Source organism: Glycine soja, chromosome 15 (assembly GCF_004193775.1).
Source record: "Glycine soja cultivar W05 chromosome 15, ASM419377v2, whole genome shotgun sequence".
NCBI lineage: Eukaryota > Viridiplantae > Streptophyta > Magnoliopsida > Fabales > Fabaceae > Glycine > Glycine soja.
The window spans coordinates 9,294,672-9,321,558 of NC_041016.1; the positions used below are offsets into that span (position 1 = coordinate 9,294,672).

Consider the following 26,887-nt stretch of genomic DNA (forward strand, 5'->3'; position numbering starts at 1 on the left):
CCCCTCATCTCATCTCAGCGATCGTAACGCTGACGAGAGTCAGAGCTCATTCATTGACTGACAGCTCGCCAAGCTTCATAAGCCATATACTACTTCAATTTTCTTTTTCTTTTTTTTACTTTTATGTCACTTATTATAGTTGTACCTTCAAATTTTTTCATGTCAACTAGTCTTATTACTTCAAATTTATTCATGCTTACCCACTCGAGGTTGAAGGATTAAGTATCTTATTGATTGAATGTCGATTGATATTATTGCTTTAAGTTTTTTCGTACTTATTCGTTCGAGATGGAAGAACTATAAATCTTTCTAAATGAATGTCAAATAATCTTATTACTTTAAATCTTTTTATGCTTAGGTACTGAAGATCGAGGGATTGTTTATCTCTTTAGTTGAATGGAAATCGTTCCACCAATTTATCACTTAACTCTTGACGGTCAATTTCCTGTTACGTTACTTACAACTTTTTTTATCTTGAGAGTTGTAGTGGTTATTGAAAAGTAATTTGAATGAATGTGTTTCATTGATATGCGATGTGTAATATATCAAAATATATAAAAATGGTTGTACTAGAATTGGACAACAACCTACTTTAAGTAACAATTATTTAAAATATAAATTGAAGACAACATCAAGTAGATACCAATTATTTAAAATACAAATTGAATATAACATCAAGTAACAATTAAAAGACAATTTTAAACCAAGAGATAACTCCAATATGCCCTTGCAAAATGGAGCCAGATTCAATTACTCCAATCTTGGACTTGAGAAAATTGAGATATGCAATAGACAACTCCTTGAATGTGCAAATATGACTGGCATAAGTCATAACACAATGTTTAACCACTTAACAAAAGTAACACACCCCTCACAAGACAAAAGCAAACATGCTTAACCACCTAAAAAGGTGGAAGCAAGAAGGCTTAACCACCTCAAAAGTAAAAGTAAAAAAAAGAGAGGCTAAATCACCTAAAACATAGAAGTAAATTAGCTTAACCATCTAAAATGACATAAGTAAAAGAGCTTAACCACAAAAGGCAAAAGCAAAAGGACTTAATCACCTAAAAAGGAAGAGGCAAAAGGATTTAACCATCAAGATTGATTTTTGATGGAGAACATGATGTGATCCTTGTTACATAACCAATTAGTTTTGGCTTTATGGAGATAAGTCATTTGATAATTGACAAAGGGTAATATAATGGGTAGATTGAAAGCAATGGTGAATGATCACGAGGGGAGAAAAAGAAAAAGGATCGAATTGGCTTTTAAGCTCTTGACTCTATGATACTATGTTGAGAAGTAATTTGAATGAATGTGTTTCATTGATTTATGATGTGAAATACATAAGAATATATAGAAGTGATTGTACAATAGAATTGGATAACAAATATTCTAAGTAATAACTATTTGAAATATAAATTGAAGATAACATAAGTAGATAACAATTATTTAAAATACAAATTGAAGATAACATCAAGTAACAACTAAAAGATAAATTCAAACTAAGACATAATTCAAATAACAATCACTTAGAGAGTTATGAGATATCAATCATGACAATTAATGGAGAGTTAAAGCCAAGATTACCGTTCGAGGAAGAGGAAACCTTGTGAATAAGAATCCGAAGACAAACTTCAAATGACACTTTCTTACTTAAATGATTTTAGACTAAGTCTCACAAATCCTATGTGAAATCCAAGTAATGAATAATATTATATCAATATGTTTCTATGAAGGAATGTAACTCATTTGATTAAAGATATAAGATATTGGAAATCCTTTACTTATGATTTTATTAATGAGTAATCTTAATATTCATATAAATATTTTTTGGGTTTTGGAATCTGATGTTCTGATTTTGATGAATTTCTCGAACCTAATTAAACTCTAACTTTCTTATAAAAAAAACATTATAAAAATACGGTAGTATACAAATAATTAATATAACCATTTTTCTTATAGGAGGCTTGCCTTTTGGCTGAACTATCTCTTTAGGAACCTTTTAATTAAAAAGTATTGAGAATGCTATAAAATGATGTCAAGGCCAGGCTTGAACTTTCTCTCTTCACCAGCCGATCGAGGCATCGAGCCGTCCTACAGAAGACAGCTTAGCTCTTGTCTCCTTTTGGCACAAAACAATTCAAAATCGACGTGGATGTTTGGTTCCTAAGGTATAGCTAGCCTCCATCCAAAACTAAGCATCAAGCATACGCGTCAATTAATTAACCTATCACATAAACCAACGGCCACAAATCATCCACGAGTCCATAATAATAAAACATAATTAATTGATCAACTCCAAACAACTTAATTATACCCTCTTAATTAATCCAATTCTCCCATCCAACCCACACATACACCAATACCCAAACTCCCCACTCACCCACTTATCCCACTCCAACCCTCCATTTTCCAACCTTCCTTATTTAATTTGATCCTCTCTCAAACCCTAACCTCCTCAATCTCAATCATTCACGACTAAACTCATTCATCACTTATTGTCTAGATGAATTCAAGGACACCCACAATCCAATCTTAATCATTATATATATAATACACATCACGGCCTTTTTCTCACACCCCTACTAGCTAGTTAAATGGTATTATTAATACTTTATATACTTCTTTTTAATAAAACACAAGTATTTTTTACACTAGACAATCTACTCAAGTTGAGTTAGATAAGATTATTTTAAATGATAAATTTTTTTCCTCTAAGTATTTAATATATAGTTAGATACTTATAACACAAGTTAAAAATTAATAATTTTTTATTCAACAACAACAACAACGTCTCATCCCACTAGGTGAGATCGACTACATGGATCAACTTCCGCCATAATGTTCTATCACTTCTATCCAAATTTTTTATTCATAAAAATAAAAAACAGATGATAAAGAGTATATAATAACCTAGATTTTTTGGATTAAAATTAGAATAAATTTGTGTAAGTTGATATATTTGCTAAGTGATATTAATACTTCATGTATAACTAAATAGAATAGAATAAAACAGATATGCGTATATAATAAGGTTGTATTTGGTTTGGTGGCATTAATTTCTCTAGACGCTTTACACAACATATTATTGTAAGGCTAGCTAGCTAGCCATGGCTGAGTCGGACAACGAGTCCGGAGGTCACACGGGGAACGCAAGCGGAAGCAACGAATTCTCCGGTTGCAGGGAGCAAGACAGGTTCCTTCCGATAGCGAACGTGAGCAGGATCATGAAGAAGGCGTTGCCGGCGAACGCGAAGATCTCGAAGGAGGCGAAGGAGACGGTGCAGGAGTGCGTGTCGGAGTTCATCAGCTTCATAACAGGAGAAGCGTCCGATAAGTGCCAGAAGGAGAAGAGGAAGACGATCAACGGCGATGATCTGCTGTGGGCCATGACCACGCTGGGGTTCGAGGAGTACGTGGAGCCTCTCAAGGTTTATCTGCATAAGTATAGGGAGCTGGAAGGGGAGAAAACTGCTATGATGGGAAGGCCACATGAGAGGGATGAGGGTTATGGTCATGCAACTCCTATGATGATCATGATGGGGCATCAGCAGCAGCAGCATCAGGGACACGTGTATGGATCTGGAACTACTACTGGATCAGCATCTTCTGCAAGAACTAGATAACAGGTTTATGCATGTGTTATCTCATCTGTTTAAGCTTATTAAGGATGGTGATATTTGATTTATATTATGTTTGATTTTAGAAACACACCAGCTCCAGCTTGTAATTGTTGCTTGAAACTTCGTTGTTGAGAGAATATAGACATTATTGTGGATGGTGATGTGACATGCACAGAATTTTTGTATTCTTCTTTCTTTCAATGGATTTATGTGAGGACAGGACTATGGCTTAATTTGTTTGCTGATCGTAATATATATGGTGGTATCTAGGTTCAGATTTTTTTCTTTTTTCAAAGCAAAATATATAATGAAAAAGGAGCGAGGAAATTATTTTCGTATGACTTTGAAATTAAGTAGCTGCTGCTGCTGCTTCTGCTTCCTTTTTCGATCTCCTCTAATTTTAGGATAATAACTGATAAACGTTGCATGAATAGTAGTGTACATTTTTGTCTTCTAGTTTTCCAATTTTAGAAGTTCAATAATATGACGTATGTGTTACATATTGATATACTTCCCTTAATGGTCAACTGGGTTAATGACTACAAAAGAGGCCAAAGAACGAGTAGCAAAATTAGTTTTTTTTTTTTTTTGGGTGAAAAGCAAAATTAGTTTCAATGTAGTAAATAACATATATACTTACATACGACACAGTAGATTAATAATTAGTTTTTTCTCTCTCTCTTTATATGCATCTTTTTTTAAAGGCAGTCTTCGTTTATTGGTAAAAAAACGTAATCTTGTTTAAAATAGGACCGGATATTAAATGGAGAGAGACTTCTCCAGACGGATTTTCAACATTTTTTTTAATCATTAAACGGATTTTTAACATGACTGATAAGGCGCTCTAAAAAAAAGGATTGAATGTTTGTTATGTATATGGAAAATATTTTATTAATAGTAAAAATTCACTTTAATAATATATACAGCTAAAAAAATAGTTTCTATATAACTATTAAATCAATAAATATATCTTAATTGGTGAAAAAAATGTTTAAACCGAAGAGACAGCGGCGCATCTAATGACCTTTTTGTTACAGTTGACCTGAAATGATCTAATGCCTCATGGATGCTGGCTCTTTTTGTTTTAAAACAACAAACGTGATAATTTTCATGAGAAAAAAATATCTGCATAATTTTTCTAATTTCATTAAAAATATATATTATGAAAAAACATAAAACAATTTAATACTTACATTTTAAAACAGTTAAAAACTTTTTAGAACATGCACATTTAATTCTTTTAATATTTTTATTTAATGTATAATAGTATATAAAATTGTTTTAAAAAAATAATGAGTATTCTTAAGATATTAGTTAACAAAATAAAATAAATACATTAATCTACTATGTTAAACATATAATATTGATTCAATACTTTTTTTAAAAGCAATTACAAATATTTAATAAGTTACATTAAATTTTCTTCATCCATATCCTATTCAACTCAAACAAGATTGTTTTTATTAAATTGTCAACTTATTTCTTTTAAAAAATAAGTAGATGTAAGTTAACAACCAAGATTCTAATCTAACACATTGATCCATAACTAATGCTTTAAGAACACACATTATTATTAAGGTAATTAATTAATTAAATAAAGAGGATTACTTATGATACTACTAAAGTTAAAATAATACTAATTGATTTATTTACATGGTCATGTAATCCTTTTTGTTATGAATAGCTTAAGGTTTTCTTGGTATGTTTATCAATAATCTGATCTGTTAAATTATAATACATTAATAATAATTGCGCAATAGTAATACAAAAATCTTCCTATTATTTCAAAAAATAAGAAATTACTATGCAAAAAGATCTTGACTTTGAATGGCTTGTTTACTCGTTCGAATTTCTAGGGTCTTATTTGATTTGAGTGATTATTTTGCATGAGTGTCTTCTGTCAAACTTTGAGTTGGATATGCTCGTTTTATAAGCTAGTTATCTAAATGTTTTACAAATGTAAGACTTTAATAAGTGAACAAAAACTTTGAAGCAAAGTGTAGACTTGTGTAAATGTGTTCAATTCTATGAGGAAAAACATCAAGCAGAAACAAGAGACAACAGTTCCGTGTTATTCGGAGTTAATTGGCCTTTGCTTCAATCAGTACTATCAACTATAACGATATTTCTTGCCTCTAATATGCCCTTATTCTAGATGTCTATATATACATATCTAAAGATACTCAGAGGAGAGAGAAAAAGACAACGACGTTAATTAGGATCACATACAATTCAATTTTTTAAACCTGAACCATTTCATATTCATAATATTGGTGAATTGTCTTTGGTCAAGGGAATGAATATATGGTCCCTGAAAGGACGTTTTGGCCATTGGCCATTGTCTTAGGTTAGATTCTTGTGTAAATCAATAGCATCGAGGTAGAAATTGAAGCAAAAATTTTAGAAGGCCCCGAGGAGTTGTGATTGATTCAATTAGTTTTCTTCCTTCTGAAGGCGTTGTCTATTGACGCTTCAACTACATGTGAAGGCAGGGCCACACAAAAGTCTTGAATGGAGTCTAATCTCAATGGATGATTGATTTTGTTGTTTAGTCAAGATATTGGACGTTTTGTTTTGAAATTATTAGAAATATAGGTTTAGGGGTGAAGGATATTTCTTCACTTGTGCTATTTACGGTCCATGTGTGGGTCTACGTGAAATCATAAACCGATTTCCTTTTTGCTCTTCTTCAAACTTTAGTAGGGAAAAGTGGAAAAAAGTGACTTGGTAAAAAATATTTTTAAGAAAACAAATAGATAAACCAAACCTCTTAACATATTTTCACATCCAAAGCTAGCTTTTAAAATAAGATAAATTTCGTGTACCTTTCACATTTGAAGTTTGACAACAGGTACTTGACAAGAGGGCTTTATATGTGAATATTATTAGTTATGCCATAAAGGATAGTACAATTTAAGCTAGTGGGATTGACATAAGATAAAGGATTTAGTTATCTTTGTGGAGTTAATTTAGGTAGGATTAATAGGAATAAGGAATTATAGTTATCTTTATGGGAGCTCTCTTCACAGTTTAAGGAACAAAAGGAAAGAAAAGTCTCTATTTTTCTTTTATTGTATGACTTTTAATAATGGACAAATCTTCAATTGATATCGTTATCCTAAATTCTCTATTTTTTTCTATTTAACGAAATACTTTTGTCCAAAAATTATATAAAGGGAAGCAAATTTCCCCCAAAAGAAAATTGTAATAGCTTAATGTAAAGTTCAATAAATTTGTTATTAATGGAGATCTGTTTTATATTATTAGTGCATTCAGTCTTTTTTTTGTGTAAAACTCCATGCACTCAATAACGACAAACTTATTTAAAGAGTTTTTTTTTCTTAATATGATTCAACCATAAAAATAAATTATTAATTGTATAAAGAGGTTGTGTTGTAAAGAACACATATACCATTTAAAGAGGAAGGAGCAAAACTGGGAAGTGATTGGTCCACTCCACCCACCGTTGCTTTTCATCACTGTGAAACTAATCAAATAATCTTTATATTGTGCAAAGCACAAAATGTGCGCGCATGACTATCAGCACTAACTAGCTGCTACCAAAGTCGCGGATGATGTCAACATTCATGCAAGTTCTTTTATGATGTCTGCATGACTCCAAAATAACTCGCAGTACAGGATCATTATAAGCACAGTCACACACACCTCCGTTTGTCACTTTATATCGATATAGAGTTATTTGGATAAAGTTCTCCATTTTTTTATATAAGAAAATAAGTATAACGTGTTAAGTTTTTTTTTTCTTAAGATCAACTTATACATCTAAATTGAAAATAAGTTAAATGAAAAACTTCTCTATAACTTTAAGTACATAAATTAATTTTAACTTACAAAAAAAATTCAATTCATTTTATTTTAAAATAAATTACATAAATTCTCTTGACATTTGTTCTTATTACACTTGATATCTTTTCATTTTTTTTTACATTACTTTCGGCCTCTTAAAGAGGAGTCGATGTAACGCTGTTTATGTCTAAGAGGGGATGTTAATTTAACAAAAGTCCAAAAGTTAAGGGATTTTTTGGTAAGGTTAAAGAAAAATAGAGTATCGGATGTAATAAAAACAAGCTTCAAAGAGGATCAGTGTAATTTACTTTATTTTATTATTTTCTTCTCCTATAAATACATATAAAGAATTTTATCCAAACATGATCATACACTATGCTTATGCTAGTTTTATTTATTATTTATTTAAATAATCATGTATTACTACAAAATGCCGTGTGTTAAATGTCTAACTTTTCGACAGAAACTCTTGTGTTATTATCACTGAATTTGCTTTCAAATGACAAAGTCTATACTTATGGTAGATGAAATTAACTTCACCGATGAAGACCGGCATTGTTCATATAAAGAATCAAATAATAATACAAATTAATTGAATGTCCTTTCTAGTTGTGTAACCTTTGATGATGCTTATGAAGAATTGGAGCTCTTTAAGGCCCCAGCACTCAAGTACAAATAATTCTTCTGGTCAGAAAAGTTTGATGACGTAGATACAGGAGAAAATCCAGAATATTGTCCACCCATCTTTGCCAAACATGTATCATTTATGTACTTCAAAAGCTCACTCTTTTGGATGAATGGCTGAGCTGCATATTCCTCAAATGGCATCCACTGCAGAAAAATAATCATATGAAAAATCGATGTCTGCCTTTGTCTACAATGATTTTACATTTCCTCGGGATCCTTTTCAAAATTACTACTACAATTTATTTCCACACTAGAATGAATTAAAATCAATTTTGAGAAAGAAAGCTTTTTACTGACAGTAAGAAAAATGATGATATTTTCAGTATTTTAGGGTCTGTATGCATTGAACATTTTGAAAGGCACATAGAAAACAAATCATGACTTCAACTAAAATTTACATACCTGTGCATTCAGTATCTCTAATCTCTGTGCTTGGATGTCAGAAGAAAGAGGCCGCAACATGCACATGAAGAATAAGTCTGACTTCTCAAAGAATGAATTATGACTTTGTCTGTTGATCAGATATTCAAATAAAAGAAAAAAAATTCTCAGTCATCTATATTGTAGATTCACAAGAATCCAATAAAATTCAAAACAAAGAAGTCCCTAATTTATTGACAGGTAACAAAATTTGCAATATATAAATATTTCAAGCACATATTGTCTCAGACAATGATATTGGTAAAAGTGAATATGTTAACATAGGCAAGCTTTACTACTCTTGCTTGACACTGAAAGACCTAAAATGGATCCTGCACCTGGAATATGAATGGTTAAGAATTCCCAAATTCCTGTAGGATTTTGGACTACATGATGTTGGCCCTCCTTTCATTAGTCCTTATTCCCTACATTCGCTATCAATGAGATTTGAACATTCTATCTCCTATTTGAGGTCTCCGCAATCAATCATCAGAACTTCCCATCAAGTATATGAATTGATATATATTCATATAAACGTGCTACCTGAATGCTAATACTTCCACAAATTCTGAATCAACCTGAAAATTGAGAGAATCCAGAATAGTTAGGCTTAGAACAATAGCCCACATTTAATTAGTACAGCAATGAGATTACTTACCCCTGTTTCTTCTTTGACCTCTCTTACTGCTGCTACACAAATATCTTCTCCCTGAATAGATTGAATGAGTAGATTATATGTATGCAGTATAGATTTTTATACCGTAATGAGAAAGATATCCAACAGATCTACCTGATCAACAACTCCAGTTGGGAATTTCCAGACTCCAGTTCCTTGAAATAGTCCACTATTCTCTTGAACAACTAGGACCTAAGATCATTGAATAAGTAGAAAATGAGATGTTAATTGCCAATAGAACTATATTCTGAAGAATTTCTATTGGTGAGAGACATGTTACTCTTTTCCAATGAAAATTCTGATAATGGACCTACCAGACAGAAACTGACAAGAATCAAATTAAGCAGGAGCAATGGGTGAGAAAATAAAGAGAGGAACTAAAATAAACAATAAAGATACAGTCCATTCATCACTTCTTTTTTTCCTATGAATAAATGAGAAGCAAGGTGCTTTTTCCCTTCAGCTGTCTCAAATGATTGAAAAGTTCTTTTTCATCTTAATCCATGATGTTATCATTTTATCAATATACAGGACAGGCAGGCATAACAGTATTTGTCAAAGATATAGCCCTCAAACAATAAGAGATTCCTTCCAATTAAGTATAAGCCTGATTGTGAACTATGAAGTTGCACTATATTGTGATTGATGGTGGGGGAAAACCTCTTGTTTTTCATTCATGACAAATGAACCAACGCCCACCCTGTGTGTGGCATTTGCAGGAATAGTGCTTGGACTTTCAGGAATCCAATATACAAGCATTAAATATTTTGGTTCTGCATGATGATACCAAAAACCCTCCTGCATAGAAGTGTCATGGAAATAAGTTAATAAATAAAATTGATACCTAAAAGCATTAACAGCACTCCAATTTTCATTAACCAAACATTTCAAGCATAACCATTATCATTAAGGTAAGCAATAAAGTTAGTTACCTTCACTAAAGCTTCAACCAGATTGACTAAATGAATAGGTAATTTTATCCAAACACCCTTCTTGCCCTGCATGACAATGTTGATTCATTAACTCAAACAAACAAAGATAGTGATAGATTCTAGATTCTCATTCTCACTACACACAGACTGCAGTACAGATAAAAATGCTCAAGTTTTGTTGCATATAAATGACAAGCTTTTCAGCTATTTTTACAAAATAAAATAGACAGGAAACTGAGCTTATGGCAATCATTAAATAAAAAAGCTTATGGCAAATTCAAAATGAAAATTGTTCCAATAGATCAAAATTGCTATGCCTAGGATTATAAGGGTCAGCTAACATTTTTTATTGAATAGATGTTCCACATTACCTACCAAACTTAATGAGAATATATAAAAATGATCTATACACTGAATGACATGTTAGTGACAAAGGAAGAAACAAAAGTCACTTAAAAGTAAAACTTCATGTATGTGTATGAATACATTGATGAATAACATATGTTACTTATTGCCATACAAAGAAACTTAAAGAAGGATGGCCAGTAGAATAGAAATCATCTATACCTGATTTGTTTGCTTGTATTCTTTAATGTGAGTCCCTAATCATGTCTAGTTTTAAATCCTTACATTTTATTAATATTTGACCAGTATGCTTCCATCAATGAATGAAATCAGATATCATATATTAATTACATTAAGCAAATAATTAGAAAGATTACCTACCAGCAGCTTCCAATGAGAAACTGAAGCTCTAAGGATCGAGACAAATGTTGCAGAATCCATATGCTGATCAAGTTCCACAATAACACCACCATAATTATCATCAGTTGATGTTAGTAGGTTAACCCTTTGAACTTGATCTTCTGCAGCCATTTCTGATGCAATTGCTGATGAAATTGTTGAAGTCAACTTGGATCGAATAGGAATAGTGCTTACCACTCCAATCTTGACTATAAGGAAAAAGTGAGAAAAAAAATAATATTAGACTCTATACCAAGACAAGTTTAATTTTAGTAATTCCTAATGAACCTGAACATAATTATTAAGCATTCCCTATGAAAGGGAAACAGTATCCAGTGTAAACAAAGACTATCAAGTCCGGATAGCCCACTTTCCCCAACTGATTAGGAAAAATATATACAACCAAAATTTAATGGTACCAAATGGATGCATGAATTACTCATTTCAGACTGTAGAACAGTTTATGCAGCCAAAAAATGTGATTTTCTTAACGAGTTCAGTTACCTCTCTTTTATTTTCATCATTTTTCAGTTACCTCCACTGTTGTTAAAAATGAGCGACAATGACCTTTTGACTGGAGAACTTTGGGAATAATTCAGGAAAATGAAGTTAAAGCAAGTCTCCCCTTTTAAAACTACCAAGGGAATGCTGCAACTAGTACAAAAACTCACTAAAAGTGAACAATCTCAGAAGCACAAACAGCCACTTTTTGACAACAGAATTGTAGAGTGCATTGTGCCACAATAGAGTGAATGGTATTTTTACATTGTCATCGAATAATAACAAATTGTCATGAATGCTAAGTTTATTGGCTATTATAATAACTTATAAAATCATTTCTGAAATGATTTCTGATTGGTTGTACATAAAAATTAAACTCATACTTATATTATATACTGGCGTTCATGAATTAGGAGGATATTGGTAAGACATAACAATACATTATACTCCTCATGATGCAAGAGACCCCCTACAAATCATCCAATAACAAGCCTAGTGATTAGCTTATTAATATTCAAAATCAGGATCTAATAAAAAAATGATAAAAAATAAAACCAGACATGCACGTTGAATTGGAACCAATAAAAGAAAAGGTTAAATTTTGGCAGTCACAAACGATACCCAAAAGCAAAAAGAAACAGAATTTGTAACCGGGTCACTGCAATCTGGTCTGGATAATTGGTTTCGGTTAAACACCTACCTCTTGAAGCTGCTATTCTCCCTTGAGATATGAAACGCTGAGCACTTGAAAGATAATGGGGATTCCTGGCTGAGGAAAAGAGGAGTGAGAGCTTCGGCAGTGATCTGAGCATGGCGTTAACTCGTTTGAATCAATCCAATTCCAAACCCACAACAAGCACAACACGTTATCGTAACATTTTTCTGTCTCTGGCTCTGTCTTTATATTTTTTGTTTTGTAATTGTTCGGTTTACCTGACCAAGTAATGAACCTGCGAGTGCGATAGGAACTGAAATTTTACTGAATCAAAATTTGACGTTGAAAGTTGAAAAATTCAAGGAATGAGATTGGCGTACGTGTTATTTGTGTGTGATGAAAATTAAAAGTTGAAAAAAAAAAAGCAGTCCAAACAGCTCAAACCACAAGGAAGGGAAGCGGTGGAACAGTGGACACGACAGCGTGGGGATAGCCTCGTCATTATGGACCAACAAAAGGAGACACCCGTAATTCAGTTTCAGAGGTCCTTTTTTTTTTTTTACTATATAACAAAATATTATTTTATATTTTCATTAAGTCTTAGTAAAAATAATAATAATAGCAACAATCAAGTCGTTTTGTGAGGTTGAGAGGGTAAATTAAAGGATGCCATATCATGAATTATAATTATAAATAAACTATTGACTTCTAAATATTTTATTTTTATTTTTGTTTAAAATTTACTATGTAGGATTCTTAGTTGTATTCTGTGTATTATATATATATATATATATATATATATATATATATATATATATATATATATATATTAATTTTATTCAACAGTAACAACAAAGTTTTTGTGTGTGTGTGATTGATAGAGTGCTTGCATGAATAAGTGGCACCATTTTGTGATATTGGTAACATGAATCAAATGACAACATACTATTTAAACATGAATTATGTTTACAAACAAATTGTTGACATGTAAATCATTCTTAATTTTGCTTAGAATTTGTGATGCTAAATTCTTATATTCCCACTTTTTCTATTGTCTTGGTGTTGAGTGAGGAGTTAAATAGTTATAACAATATGTAAAGTTTTCACTTCACTTTTTTTTTTCTTTTATCTTAAAATGAGAGATTGGGTTAAAAATATTTGTAAAAACACTCTTAATAAATTAATAATTTTATTTTTTTTATAAAAAATAGTATGGTTATTATAATAGTAATAAGAATACTGATAATAATAATGACGATAATAATAAGGATAAAAATATTAAAGACGAAGATGATGTAAAACAAAAATCATATTTACAATAATACTGTATTTTTTTGGGCAATCTAAGAAAAACCAAATAATATTGTAAAAAAAAAAAAGTATTACATTTACCCGTACCTGAAATGTGTAGTAGATGGGTTGTATTATATAGTTTACCTAGGGGTTAACGTAGTAGTCATTTTACTTACCAACCAGTAAGGCAGTAACCACCCCCATTCCCCTCCATTTTTTCACCTCTCCCCAAAACCCTCGCGCCGCTTTTTTTTCTCTTTCATTATTTTTTTACCATTTTTTTTATGGACCTCTTCACCGGCGACCACTTCCCCGTCCCCGACCACGTCGCTCCGTTCCCCGATTCCGGCGACCTCCTCTTCGCCGCCGACCTCCTCTCCCACCGCCACAACCCCCAGAAGCTCCGCCCCATCAGGTCCGTCCCCACCGCCCCCATTGCCAACCCTTCTCCTCCCCCTCTCTCGCACGATCCGATTCCCTCCGGGTCGGGTCACGCCCCATGCCACGAATCCAGGTTAGTCCATTTCTCTTCTCCCTTCCCTCCTTTTTTTTTTATCTAATTAATTATTAATTGTTAAAAAATTGTTTTTCTTTTCTTTCTCTCACTGCCGTTATTTTTAATTGAATTTGAATTTGTATGGCTTTATCTTTTTATCTTTATGTATTTATTTACCTTGTCTTTGCGGAATGGGGGCGGAACAACCAATAAAGTTCTATCTTTTTTGGTTAGTATAAAAAGATTGTGATTTGTGGTGGTGATAGGGTGTGTTGTTTTTTGATGGGTGCGTGTGATTAGGCGTAAAGGACGATTTTTTTGTGCTTAGAATATGTTGCAGTGCAGGACAATTGTTGTCCATTTGATGCTTCTCGTTGTGATAGGCTTTATGAGAGAGAGAGAGAGCCCACAACTGGGTACTACTTTGCATCATCCTTTTGTGATTCGAGAATGCTTTGGTTTATGGTATTTGTGTTTGTGTTGGTTAAAAACCCACATCGTACGATGTTTTATTATTTTATAGTTGAGTCAAGACTATAGTTATGTTTTATTTGCTCACAAGTAATTGTAGCATATAGAATGATCTGTGTGACAATTGAGAAACAAACCTTGGGGGCAAAGTCTAGTGGAATGGAACCATTTTCCCAAAGATTCAGCAATCCAACTGCTGTCAAAGAATTAATTATCCTTTTTTTTACTAATAGGAGTTGTGTATAGTGAAAGTGATTAGTCTCTTTGAATGTGACAACTCAAGGCTCAAATCTTTACTGAAAGAGGTGCCACATTTAGCATTTGCAGTGTTTCGAACAAGATTGTCTCTGACACAGGGACACACATTTAGGATCCAAATAGTCTATCATGACAGTTTTAACATGGGTTTGGCCGTTTGTGCTGTTCTTTTGATTAGTTCTTCCTTGTTTCAGCTTGTCTTTTGATGCTGAGGATGAAGATGAGGATGATGACAATTCATCAGCAAGTACCAAAGGACATGGCCCTAGAAAGAAAAGGAGAAAGATGGTGAGAAAGCTCGAAGATTTTGCGAAGGATTTGGTGGTGAAGGTGATGGAAAAGCAAGAGCAGATGCATAAACAGTTATTGGAAATCATAGAAAACAATGAAAGGGAAAGAATAAAGAGAGAAGCAGCTTGGAAGAATGAGGAGATGGAGAGAATCAGAAAAGATGAAGAGGCTAGAGCCCAAGAAAATTCTCGAAATTTGGCCCTCATATCCTTCATTCAGAACCTGTTGGGCCATGAAATTCAAATCCCCCAACAACCTGCAAAACCATGCAGCAAAAGAGAAGAGGATGAAGTTGAGGCAAGTGCTAGAAAAGAACTGAACAATGATCCAGGTGACAATAGATGGCCTGATGTTGAAGTGCAATCACTCATCACTGTGAGAACTTCATTGGAGCACAAGTTTCGTCTCATGGGATCAAAAGGGTCAATATGGGAGGAGATATCTGAAGCAATGAATGGCATGGGGTACAACCGCTCTGCAAAAAAGTGTAAGGAGAAGTGGGAAAACATCAACAAGTACTATAAAAGGACAATAGGGAGTGGCAAGAAAAGGCGTCAAAATAGTAAAACTTGCCCTTACTTTGATGAGTTGGACATTCTGTATAGAAAGGGTCTCTTAAGTATTGGAAATGCCTTGAGCAATACCTGCTGTGTTCCCCAGATTGAAGTAAAGGAGTTGAATGAAACTTGAATAGGTAGTACTTGATAGTCGTAGATACGGCTTATGTAAAAGCTCCTTCATTCAGCATTTATTTAGCCATTCTTCCTTTCAATTTTCTCACTGATGACTTTAGTGGACAATAATATACCAACCATCCTTTAACCCTGCATTTAAAATTTTAAATATTAAGTTCATTGGGCTGATATATATATATATATATATATATATATATATATATATATATATATATAATTTTTGGTTGTGGTGGCTTATGTCAATGGACAAAGGTATTTTTATACATGCTTTTGGTGGTGGAGTTAACTGTTAAGTAGAAATTGGAGTTTCAAAACAGTGCAAAGGGACATACTTTTTTTTATCAACAAAGGTATTTTTTTTTACATACTTTTTTATTGTTAAATTTTGTTGTTTAAGTTGTTAAAGTAAAATTCTAATTTTGATTTCAATTTCAAAACAGTACAAAAAAAAAGAAGACACAAAGTACCGAGTTTAGTGCAATTTCTATCAGTACAGCAATTCTAATTGGAAATAGAAAATTTCATTCCTACGATAACAGAAACATTTTTATATTAAACGTAGTTTTTTTTAATCAAGAAAAGTAGTTTGTTTTTAAGGGGTCCTTTGAAAAAGTTTTTAGGAAACTTAATTATGCTTATCATAAAATGCATAAATTATAAGAAATAAAAACAAATAAAATAACTTATCATCTCTCATGTGTAGGAATACAGGAGTTGGATTGGATTGGATTTGGAAGAACCCATCACACAACCTAGTTAAAAAAGCTCAAGTTGGATTGGGTCAGATTTAAGTGATTTTGCTATTCAACTCAACTCGGTCGGTCATGAACAAGTTGAGTCAATTGACTCATGGAATTCAAAAATAAAAAATTCTAGGATAGATTTTTTAAAAACAACTTTCTTTAAATATACAATATAATTACGTAAATTTGTTGCATAAAAAAATTTAACATCAAACTACCATTGAATAAAACCGAATACAAATTTGTTCATTTTGTTGTCTATATGCAATTAAAACACCAAAACAAATTGAAAATAACAAACAGTCAAAGTGTCAAGCAAGGGTACAAAATAAAAGTTGTTGTCTTGTAGGCTTGCTGCAATGTTATCAACATTCAGCCCATAAAGTAAACACTTGAACAAAATAAATTTGATAATGATATCAGCCCAAAAAACAAACACAAATACAAAATAAAAGTAAAATTGAAAAAATAGTGCAGTTTTTTGGCCAGTCATAAGATCCAATGCTGGACGGTTGCTCAAACACTGCAAGCAAAAGAACAAAATCAATGATTGTATTAGTAATAAGTTGAAAATGTGCAGAAAAAAGAAATATGCAGAAAAATTAAATCAAATTATAAACTGAGTTGAAAATATTACCTTAAGAACTAGTGGTCCTAACTCCTAATACTAGCAGTTCCAAAAATAGCAATATATAAAGTCAAATCATATAACTCTAAAAATTCAAACAAAATCTCATTAGAACAGAATATTAATTCATATTGATATTCTAAACCATTGAAAAAAATTTGGGAGTTTTCACACTAGATTCAATCTTTTTTGTTTCATCTAATTCAACTTGCAAATCATCAAGTACTAGACTTCCTGTGTTGAATGCAGACTCAAATGACACAGTAGACATAGGAATGATCAATATATCTCTAACCATGAAAGAAATAACATGATATTTGGTTGCTTTCATTTTCCACCATGCCAAAATGTCAAATCTAGGTTTGTCATCTTTAACTTCATTCTTCAAACTCATTCCTTTGCTCATCACCCTATTTTTTTTCTTCATTTTCTTTCTAAATTGACCATCTCAATCCTCATCCTCATCACCCTGATCTACATTCAATTATGAGCCAATGTTTGAAGCCAAAGTACTAGAAGTACTACTTTCAATGGAAATGAGATGTTGTATTGCATAATCCATAAACAATTTTTTGATGAGATCATCCAAAACACCATACATTTTATTAAAACATAATTCAATGTACTCAAACTTACAACATGGATTAAGAAAAACAATTACATATAAAAGATAGTTGATTCCACCACTTTCCCAATACTTGTTAAACTTCAACTGCATATTAGTTGTCATCTTTTGTATCACTGGATCATCGTTGTGCCTCCACTTATTTAGGGATTTCTGAATACTAAACAACCTCTTGAAGAAATTGTTAGTTGTAACATGCAATGATCCAAAAAAAAGAAAGAGTTGCATCATAGAAAACCTTCAAAAAACTTACAAAAACATGAGCACGTTTCCAATAAACCTTTTTAAAACATCCTCCTTCACTAGTAAGAAGATTGAACACAAGCCACAATATACTCAAAGTGATAAAAAAACTTATTCAAATTTTTCAGCAAAATCTAACATCAAATAAGTGAAGTTCCATCTAGTTGGCACATCAACTGTTAACACTGTTTTAGAATTTACACTAACTTCCTTTGCACACCTCTTAAAAGTTGTCAACCTACTAGGAGAAGACCTCATAAACTTGAATGTAGCCCTTATTTTACTAATTGAGGAGTCAATTTCCTTCAACCCATCACTGACAATCGCATATGCATGAACTCTCCATTCAACAAAGTATGATCGTTCCAAACACTTAGACCTCTACTTTAATATTAAATGGCTATATTGTTGGACTTGCATTATCCACTATTACACAACAAATTTTTTCAATCCCCCATTCTTTCAAGCAATTCTCTAGGGTTATCCATATGGCTTCACCTTTGTGGTCGACAATCAAACAAAATTTGAATATCTCCTTATGCAACCTAAATGCCTCATCAATATATAGTGAGCTGTCACACACATGTAATTCACATTTTGGATTGATGTCCATGTATCAGTTGCAAGTGAAACCAATTGTTTTTTGCAAACAACAAGCATTTCAACTTCTCTTTTTCATCATTGAACACTTGAATGCAATATCTAGCAATAGTCACACGAGAAGGAATTTTAAAATAGGATTGAGCCTCTTCCATAAACTTCCTAAATCCTTCATTTTCAACCAATTTAAAAAAAAAGTTCATCTAAAATTATCATCTTTGCAAGTGTTATAAGAGTCTACTCTATTGAATTCAACAATTTTCATACTAATAACATTAAGGTCATTCTCACATCCCTTTCCAATAGCAATTGTCTTTTGTTTCCTATCAACCTCCCTAGTAGGGTTTTTCATACAATCTCTCGCATGCCTTATATGATTTACCACAATACTTGCAAAAGGTATCACCATTTATCCTATTGAAATACATCCAAACATTAAAAGGGTTTCTATTAGCTTTTCTTTTTTTGTACCTTTGTTTGTCCAAATGGAGATAGAGCTTTTGTCCCTTGTTGTGTTACTTGTGTAGGAACATCTAACTCTTGTTCTGATAGTGATGGAGCTCCACTTGGTTCAGTAGGACATTGAGAGAGAGTAACCAGTGGTAGAGGACTTGAGGCATTCACGATTCCATTACAACTTCTATTTTTCATTTCTCTTATTTATAGATTTTGACAACCTGTGCAACAAATATAAAGGAAAAGTATCATATAAATGCAAACCACAAAATAAAATCATGTCACTGCTAAGGACTTGTAACACTTGAGCTAAGGACTTACAACACTTGTAAAACCAAATTACAATGTAAGAACAAAAGATAATAATGCCATCGCTAAACCACAGTCTAACTTAATTAGACAAATTCATATTAGGCATGTTCAAAAAAACTACAAACTACAAACTTAACTATAATTGAACTGAACTTAACTCAATAAAATCAAACTTTTTTTTATTTCAAAAATTGAACTGAAATATCTTTAAAAAAACATTGATCCCTAAAAAATTAAAAGTAAGAAATAAAAACGAAAAATCAGACTAGGCAAACAAAAAAGGGAGAAGAGGAAAGCAGACACTACAATTTGTAACTATAACGAAAATCAGAATCCCATTGCCTCAAAATTCACAATGAACAAACACATCTAACTCTCATTATTATTATTTTTAAAACATAAATTTAAAAGGAAAAAAAGAATCGAGAACCTTCTTCGATAAAATGTCTAGTCTAGAAATGAAGAAAACTTGAGATTTTGTCTTGTGTTATATGAGGAGTTGGATCTTTGAAGCGTCAAAGGAAGAGAAAATGAGAAGACTGGAGTGTGGAGGTGCAGTTTGCGGACACGATTGATGAAAGTGTTGTCGCAGGAAGAACTGAGCTTTCCGCTTTCACGTGAGAAAGAGATGAAGGGCTCAAGAACGAGAAGAGAAGGAAGCTGTATAAGCCATGGTGGGGGCAACAGCCTTCAACGGCGGCGATGAGGAAGGCAAGGAAGGGAAGCGTTGGCTATGACAGTGGGGGGCGATGTGAGAGGCGAAAGGCGAGAGAGACAAAGAGTGAGGAACAGAAGAATTATGCAAAACATGTTTAACAAATATGTAAAATATGCAAAACATAAAAATTATGGTGGTAAAATGCCAAAAAAAAATTAGGTGATAAAATTTGCGAAATAAATTATAGTTGGAGTGATAAAATATGCAATCAAGCAAAAAATAAACTATGAACTAGGAAAATTAAGTGTAACATCATGAACTCTCACAAGAGTGAGAGTGATTGTTTGTGCAAAAGAAATGAAGCACAACAAGAAACAACTCTTGAGAGGCTTCCAATGGGAGAAAAACATGAATGAATCGAATACACATCGGAATAAGAGGGACCCTGCAAATATAAGACTATATAGTTTAGGATGACTTAAGAAATTAATTAATATTATTTATACCAACAAGTATCTACTTTTTCCTAGTCCATCACTTAAAAACTTCACAATTAAACATGCATGATTTGAAATAATTATGTGATGGGTGATCTATCGAAAAGTTTCCTAAGCATGTTTGACTTGGAACAATTGTGAAATATTTCACAGGAAACATGTGAAGAAGAGATAAAACATACTAAAAAGTCTCATGTTGATTTGTAGGGATAATAGTTGATGATGAAAGTAATTGGGTGTTAATCCAAATTGTTCTCCCAAACATTTCTCACCAAATAAAAAATTTATACAATAAAGTTGCATCAATACATAGGAAAATACAAACTTCAACATGAAAATGAAAAAAATGGAAAATGAGAATTTGTGATGGCTTCAATAAAGAATTGAAATATATCAACAACAAAAATATAATTAACAAAGAAAAAAATGGAAGGTAATGCCTTGCGAAACCACATATTAGAAACATAATAAGCCAAATATAGGTACGTACAACGTTAGTGAGACCGCATTGAAAAGTCTACGTGAGTCAAGTGATTTAGAAAACAAGACAGTACATCTAGATCTGGTGCCAGTTTTCGAGGATTCAACATTTAGATTTGATGCTATTTCACCTCACCACAGATTCCCATTTCATGGAACACCTTACAAGTTGCAACACTTGTGGTGCAACTTCTAAGCCTATGAACGTTGCCAATGAACTTCTTGAACGCCAGTGCAAAGTTGTTTACGGCTAGCTTGTTGTTGAATGGGTCTATGTTGTACTTTCCTTTCTCTATTGTGGCCAACAAGTTTGTAGGGATAACTTGTTCTTTGGACTTCACAACATGTGCATGGAGTTGTAATCTATGTTTGGGGGACAATGTGAAGATGAGTTGGTGGAGGGTGTTGATTGGGGTGACCAGTATTTGGGGAAGTGAAAGGTTGGGTATAGAGTGAGAGAGTGAAAGAAATAATGGATGAGGGGTTTTGCTGATCTGAGGGCAGGTAGGGAAGTAAGTGTCGTGGATGAAAGAGAATGAAGTTATAGAAATCTGAGGCCTTTGTGAAAGGATTTTTTCATGGTTATAAAAATTGCTCTAAAATATACTTGCTACATCGATTCAAATTTGAGTTGATGTGAAATTACTTTCTACATTAGTTAAATTTATAACAGATATAATTTTTTTTTATCTATTGTATCAAGACATCTTATTTAACATCTGTTTTTACATAGTACACGTTAAAACGAAGTTATCGGATATAATTTTTCCACTAGTGTAGGTAGAATTCAATGCCTTCGGCTTAGGTTCAATAACAACCCTTAACCACAAAACTGATGAATTTCTTTTGTATATGTTTGAAAAATATAAGATATGTAAATTAAATGGAGAAAAAAAATTGTACCTATATTTATTATTACTTAGAAAGCACTTTGGGGAATCCAATTTGCATAATTAAAATTCACAATCTCAATACTTGGAACATCCTTCCAAAATACCTAAGCTATCTCTCATGAAAATTAAGTATCTTTTAATGATAGTTAAATTATTTAAAACATATAAATTGATTGATTGAAAAGGTATCTTTTGTGTTATGCTATTAACTAATAAAATCATGTATGAACAGCTATATATTACTATTTAAAAATGAAAAAGAAACTTCACTGCTTCAGTCAAAAAGAAACTTCGCTGCTGAGATATGTAAACTAATCTTCACGTGTTATGATATGACAAATCTATGTGACATCATATTTTAATTCTTAATTATATTGACATCTATGCGAATCTTTTTTGTTTTTTTTATAACAAATTATGAATATATTTTTTATGGTTGGTGGACAAGTGAAAATTTGAATAGTCACTAATAAAATGTCAATTCGAATTATATATATATAATTTGTTTTATATAAGCATGAGTTATAACAGTTACATATTATATAGAAGGTATGTAATTTCGGTATGTTATTCATGTAAAGATTTTTTTATATTTTTAATTACTTAGAAATTATATTAAATATCATTTTTAAAAATTATTATAAAAGTTAATAATTTCAATTGTATATTAATCTATAGTCGATCAATTATGCTATATTATCAATATATTTTAATTAAATTCTTGTATAATACTTGATGCATAAAAATTTTATTTTTATAGGAATATCAGAATATGGTTGCAATTTTGAAAAATCTCAAAAACTTGATTGCAAAAACTATTTTTGAGTATTCATTAAGACTAATTTCTTTCAAAAATATTTGAATATATTTAAAGGTGAGTTGTTTACTTATTGTCTATTTCTAACTAGGTTTTATCCATATAAGTCAAAATTTGAATTTTTGACCACTTGTTTATTTATTGAAACTCATCACCACTTAATTAACCATCCACTCATTAGTATATAAATATAAAATTGTTATTCAAAATAATATATATATATATATATATATATATATATATATATATATATATATATATAATGTGTTTTGTCTTATAGTTCATGGAACAAAAATTATAGGGAAAAAGTGTTTTATTTACAATTTACATTAATTAGTATAATTTTAATAATTATTACATTATTTTCATAACTTGATATTGAATGTATTTTTTATTAATACAACTGTTGAATTATATCTACATATTATCAAGATTTTTTGTATTAAATTTTATCAAAATTAAATAACAAAAATATAATCAAATCATTCATATTTTAGTATATTTTAAAATATTTATATTACATTAATTTTAATCTATATAAAGGAGATAACAAATTATTTATGATTAATATGAAATTTTATATATATGATCTATATAAAATGAACTTTCAATCTAAAAATAAGTTTTAGAAAAATATTATCCAATTACAAATTATAAAATTATCTTATAATTATTCAATCTAAAGATAACAATTTTTTTTTGTTTTAGTTATCTTGTATACATATTAAATAATTTTTTTATTGATAGTATATTTGTAGAAATTTTAGAATATGAAATCAATTTTAATTTTTTAAGATATATAGTCAAATTTATCCCAAGTAGTGTAAAATACTGACAAATTAGTTCTTCAAAGGTGAAAAATTTAAATTTAGTCCATAAATATTTAAAAGTATGATAAATTAGTCTTGCATACAATTTAATGAAAATTTATTCTCCTAACTTTGCAACTTAATGTTAAATTGATCCTAAAAAAAATATAACTTATTATTAAATTGATCCTTAAACATTACAACTTAATAATAATATGGTTTTACAAATTTAACTGTAAGATTAATTTGTCACCTTTTTGTATATTTAGGGAGTAAATTTATATTTTCTATTTTTCAGGGATTAATTTGAATAATTATCCTTTTTTATTTGAATCCAAATAATTACGAATTGGAAAAGAGGATGAATTGAAAAATATTACATTAATCTTGAAATAGTTTTAATTTTTAGTAAGCATTAGTTTGATATTGATTGTCTTCTTGTTATTTGCTAAAAGAGCGCTAACAAAATAAATTAATTCCATATTAAAAGTATTAAACTATATTGGAAGTTTGATTCTTTTGTGTTATATATATATATATATATATATATATATATATATATATATATATATATATATATATATATATATATATATATATATATATATATATATATATATATATATATACTACAATTATTCTCAGTAAAAATTATAGGCTCTTCAAAATTACATTTTTTAGATTTCATTTAAGATCAACCATATTACAAGATAATGATTGAATAAATTACTATAAAGTGAAATATTGAAATTATTTGATATAATTTTAATTAATAGTAATATGATATAAAAAATCAGAATAAAAGATAATTATACTCTCTCTAATCCTTTATATAAGAAATATATAATTAATTTACACCAAGCCTATAAAAATAGTTAAGTTAGATATTTTTAATTAATAACGAACTAAATTTAATTTTATTCTACAAATATCCATAAATTTAAATAGCGGTTATATCTAGTGATTTACATGTATTATAAGATATTTTTTAAAAAAAATTATGATATAACTAATTATAGTAAAATAATTTATAATAATTATTTTATTTTTTTATTGATATTTATATTTAAAATATTAAAAATTCAATTTTTTAATTTTATATTTTAGTTTATTTTTTTATTTTATATTTATTATAATGACATTAGTGTCGGAATCTGCAGTCGCATATTACATTTACTATAAATTTACCAACTGAACTTCTTGGTCTCAAATATTAATTAGCCACTGAATGTTTCAATGACAAAGCATTATACTATAATTGCTTTGCTTTAATGCTAATTTCGCCACCTATTAGCGACCAACGTTTGATTTAAACTCCTGCTAATTACCACACGATCCTAATTTCATCTCTACTACGCAAAGTTCCGTTCTTACACAAAATGGTTGCTACATCTGTCGCTAGTTGCGATTGATAATTAGTGGTCGCAAAGTCTGGTTGCTACATCAAATTTTTTGGTAGTGTAATTATTATATCTAAAATGGATCTATATTTCTTATAATTAGGACAAAAAATATGTATCCATTTGTTTCTAAGATAAATAATAACTAGAGGAAGTATTTAATTCAAATTAAAATATAATACATTTTCAAGAAAAACGGTTACCTTAAGCAATTTTAAAATATATTTCGCTAGAGAAAATTAATTAGTAAAAGGACGAGCGAGAGTCGATCTATTTCTTTTTGGTCTTGAAAATTTCTTAATTTTGACGGAATTATAATACTTATACATTAACATAGAAATCCAGGCTAGTTATCTGAAGCCTATGTTGCGAGATTCCAAAACTCCAATTAATTTGAGCATAAACTAGGAGATTAATAACATGAATCGAATAATAATAATTTTATCTGTGCCCAATCACAAGCCTAGGTTTTTTGTCTTGTTTGTGTGATTTCAATTTGTCGTGGATGTCATGGAAAGCATGAACCCGCCAATCATACATCTACTTGCTTGTGCACACACAAAAAAATTTACATCTACTTGCTTTATTAATTTAATGAAGTTATTATCATAGTTAACATCTTCACAGTCCTATGCATATTCAATCTTTATATGTCAATTTTATCTTGTGAAAAAAAAAAAGACCAATAACTCTACGCGTTTGGTGCTACAGTGATTCCATTACGTATCATATGATCCCTCGTGTTGCCCAGCCAGGGTGCCAGCTTGTGAAGCATCTCAATTATAATCCCATAGGTTCACGGGTTTGGTTAAGTAGTATTTTAAATTAAAACAAAGACACCAAACAAAAACTTCAAAATTAGTTACCTATAAAACCCCCCTTACACTTCTCCAATTTTCATCACTCAAAATCAATTAGCATTCACAAACTAAGCATCATATCCCAAACCCTAATCGTTGTGATATCCTTTGTTGTGTGAAATGGCTTCCAAGGGCACAGTTGCATCCACTTATGTTGCTCTATTCCTTTGTCTCAACATGCTTTCCTACACTATGGTGAGCTCCACCTACATCCCTGTAATCCCTGACCCATCAGTGCCTTCTCAAAAGGGTACCTGCCCTATAGATGCACTTAAGTTGGGTGTGTGTGCCAACGTGTTGAACTTGGTCAATGTTAAATTAGGGTCTCCACCAACGCTCCCATGCTGCAACCTCATTAAGGGTCTTGCGGATCTTGAAGTTGCTGCATGCCTTTGCACTGCCCTCAAAGCTAACGTTCTTGGCATCAACCTCAACGTCCCAATTTCCTTGAGCGTAATTCTCAACAACTGTGGAAGGAATAACGCTGGCTTCCAGTGCCCTTGAATTCTTTATTGCTGATCCATATCCACATATTCCACATGTTGTTGGTGATCTTTGTCATGCATATTTCATATCTCTTTATGGTTAATTTTCTCTTTTCAATTCATGTTGTGTTGCATGTATTATTGTTATTTTTTGGCGCTTGCCATCCTAATTTCTCACTCCTTCAACATTTGTTCTACTGACGGAGGGTTACTCATCATCCTCGTCAGCATCTTTGATTGCATCTGTAAGAGCTGTGGTATCAATAAAATTATGTGATTCTTATTAATTTCCAGAATTCATTTGTCATTTTTTAAAAATCTTTATAGGTACATATACGATATACCATTTCTTTTTAATTTGTCTTAGCGTGAAGCATATTTAGAAGAATAGCCTAAAAAGCTTTATTTAAGGATTAGTTGTATAACAAAGTTAAACTTGTTATATATAAAAAAAATTGATCGAAAAGGATGGCAACTATGATTTTATGTGCATGTGCAAATTACATTTTACTCCATTAACTTCTGTTGACTGACAGAATCCAAATGTCACACTATAATGCATAGCTGGGAACAACTTATCCTAATATACTTTGATAGCTTTGTAAAAGTGGGATGGAATATTATATATTAGATAAAATTGTCTAACTTATTTGTTACACCATTCAAGAAAAGAATGTAGTAACTAAAAATATCATCTCAATTTCAGAGATATTCAATAATGATGATTTTAGAAAATAGACAAATTCCTCAATGTCGTAAATTTTAGTCCCTAATTATTTTCACGAATTTTACTCCTTAATTTAAGTATCACGAATTTTGGTTCAGGTAG

At 31.0% G+C, this 26,887-nt stretch overlaps 4 protein-coding genes across 4 annotated transcripts; 3 read left to right on the forward strand and 1 right to left on the reverse strand.

Annotated features, from left to right (window-relative positions):
• The first annotated feature begins 2,608 nt into the window (after positions 1-2,608).
• LOC114386741 (nuclear transcription factor Y subunit B-3-like) lies at positions 2,609-3,901 on the forward strand. Its single transcript, XM_028346775.1, has one exon. The coding sequence runs from the start codon at positions 3,114-3,116 to the stop codon at positions 3,627-3,629; it is 516 nt and encodes a 171-aa protein (XP_028202576.1). The 5' UTR covers positions 2,609-3,113; the 3' UTR covers positions 3,630-3,901.
• Positions 3,902-7,891: 3,990 nt separating this feature from the next.
• LOC114385777 (nudix hydrolase 2-like) lies at positions 7,892-12,434 on the reverse strand. The gene is made up of 9 exons (XM_028345848.1): positions 12,094-12,434; positions 10,875-11,101; positions 10,149-10,214; positions 9,877-10,014; positions 9,331-9,408; positions 9,199-9,249; positions 9,084-9,118; positions 8,523-8,631; positions 7,892-8,264 (listed from the first exon to the last, which is right to left on the reverse strand). Exons 1-9 carry the CDS (start codon positions 12,203-12,205, stop codon positions 8,064-8,066), a joined length of 1,017 nt encoding a protein of 338 aa, XP_028201649.1. The 5' UTR covers positions 12,206-12,434; the 3' UTR covers positions 7,892-8,063.
• Positions 12,435-13,447: 1,013 nt separating this feature from the next.
• On the forward strand, positions 13,448-15,700 carry LOC114387359 (trihelix transcription factor GTL1-like). Its single transcript, XM_028347533.1, has 2 exons — positions 13,448-13,855; positions 14,761-15,700. Exons 1-2 carry the CDS (start codon positions 13,626-13,628, stop codon positions 15,545-15,547), a joined length of 1,017 nt encoding a protein of 338 aa, XP_028203334.1. The 5' UTR covers positions 13,448-13,625; the 3' UTR covers positions 15,548-15,700.
• Positions 15,701-25,600: 9,900 nt separating this feature from the next.
• Positions 25,601-26,354, forward strand: LOC114387340 (putative lipid-binding protein AIR1B). The gene has a single exon (XM_028347507.1). It carries the CDS (start codon positions 25,694-25,696, stop codon positions 26,075-26,077), a length of 384 nt encoding a protein of 127 aa, XP_028203308.1. The 5' UTR covers positions 25,601-25,693; the 3' UTR covers positions 26,078-26,354.
• Positions 26,355-26,887: the final 533 nt, after the last annotated feature.

Excerpts from the sequence above, each read along its gene's own strand:
- LOC114386741 (XM_028346775.1), top strand. The coding sequence starts at position 3,114 with ATGGCTGAGTCGGACAACGAGTCCGGAGGTCACACGGGGAACGCAAGC.
- LOC114387359 (XM_028347533.1), top strand. The coding sequence starts at position 13,626 with ATGGACCTCTTCACCGGCGACCACTTCCCCGTCCCCGACCACGTCGCT. Across the intron at positions 13,856-14,760 it reads GCCCCATGCCACGAATCCAG|CTTGTCTTTTGATGCTGAGG; the intron begins GTTAGTCCATTT and ends TCCTTGTTTCAG.
- LOC114385777 (XM_028345848.1), bottom strand. The coding sequence starts at position 12,205 with ATGCTCAGATCACTGCCGAAGCTCTCACTCCTCTTTTCCTCAGCCAGG. Across the intron at positions 10,215-10,874 it reads TTTCTCATTGGAAGCTGCTG|GGCAAGAAGGGTGTTTGGAT; the intron begins GTAGGTAATCTT and ends ATTGTCATGCAG. Across the intron at positions 9,409-9,876 it reads TCATGAATGAAAAACAAGAG|GTCCTAGTTGTTCAAGAGAA; the intron begins GTTTTCCCCCAC and ends CAATGATCTTAG.
- LOC114387340 (XM_028347507.1), top strand. The coding sequence starts at position 25,694 with ATGGCTTCCAAGGGCACAGTTGCATCCACTTATGTTGCTCTATTCCTT.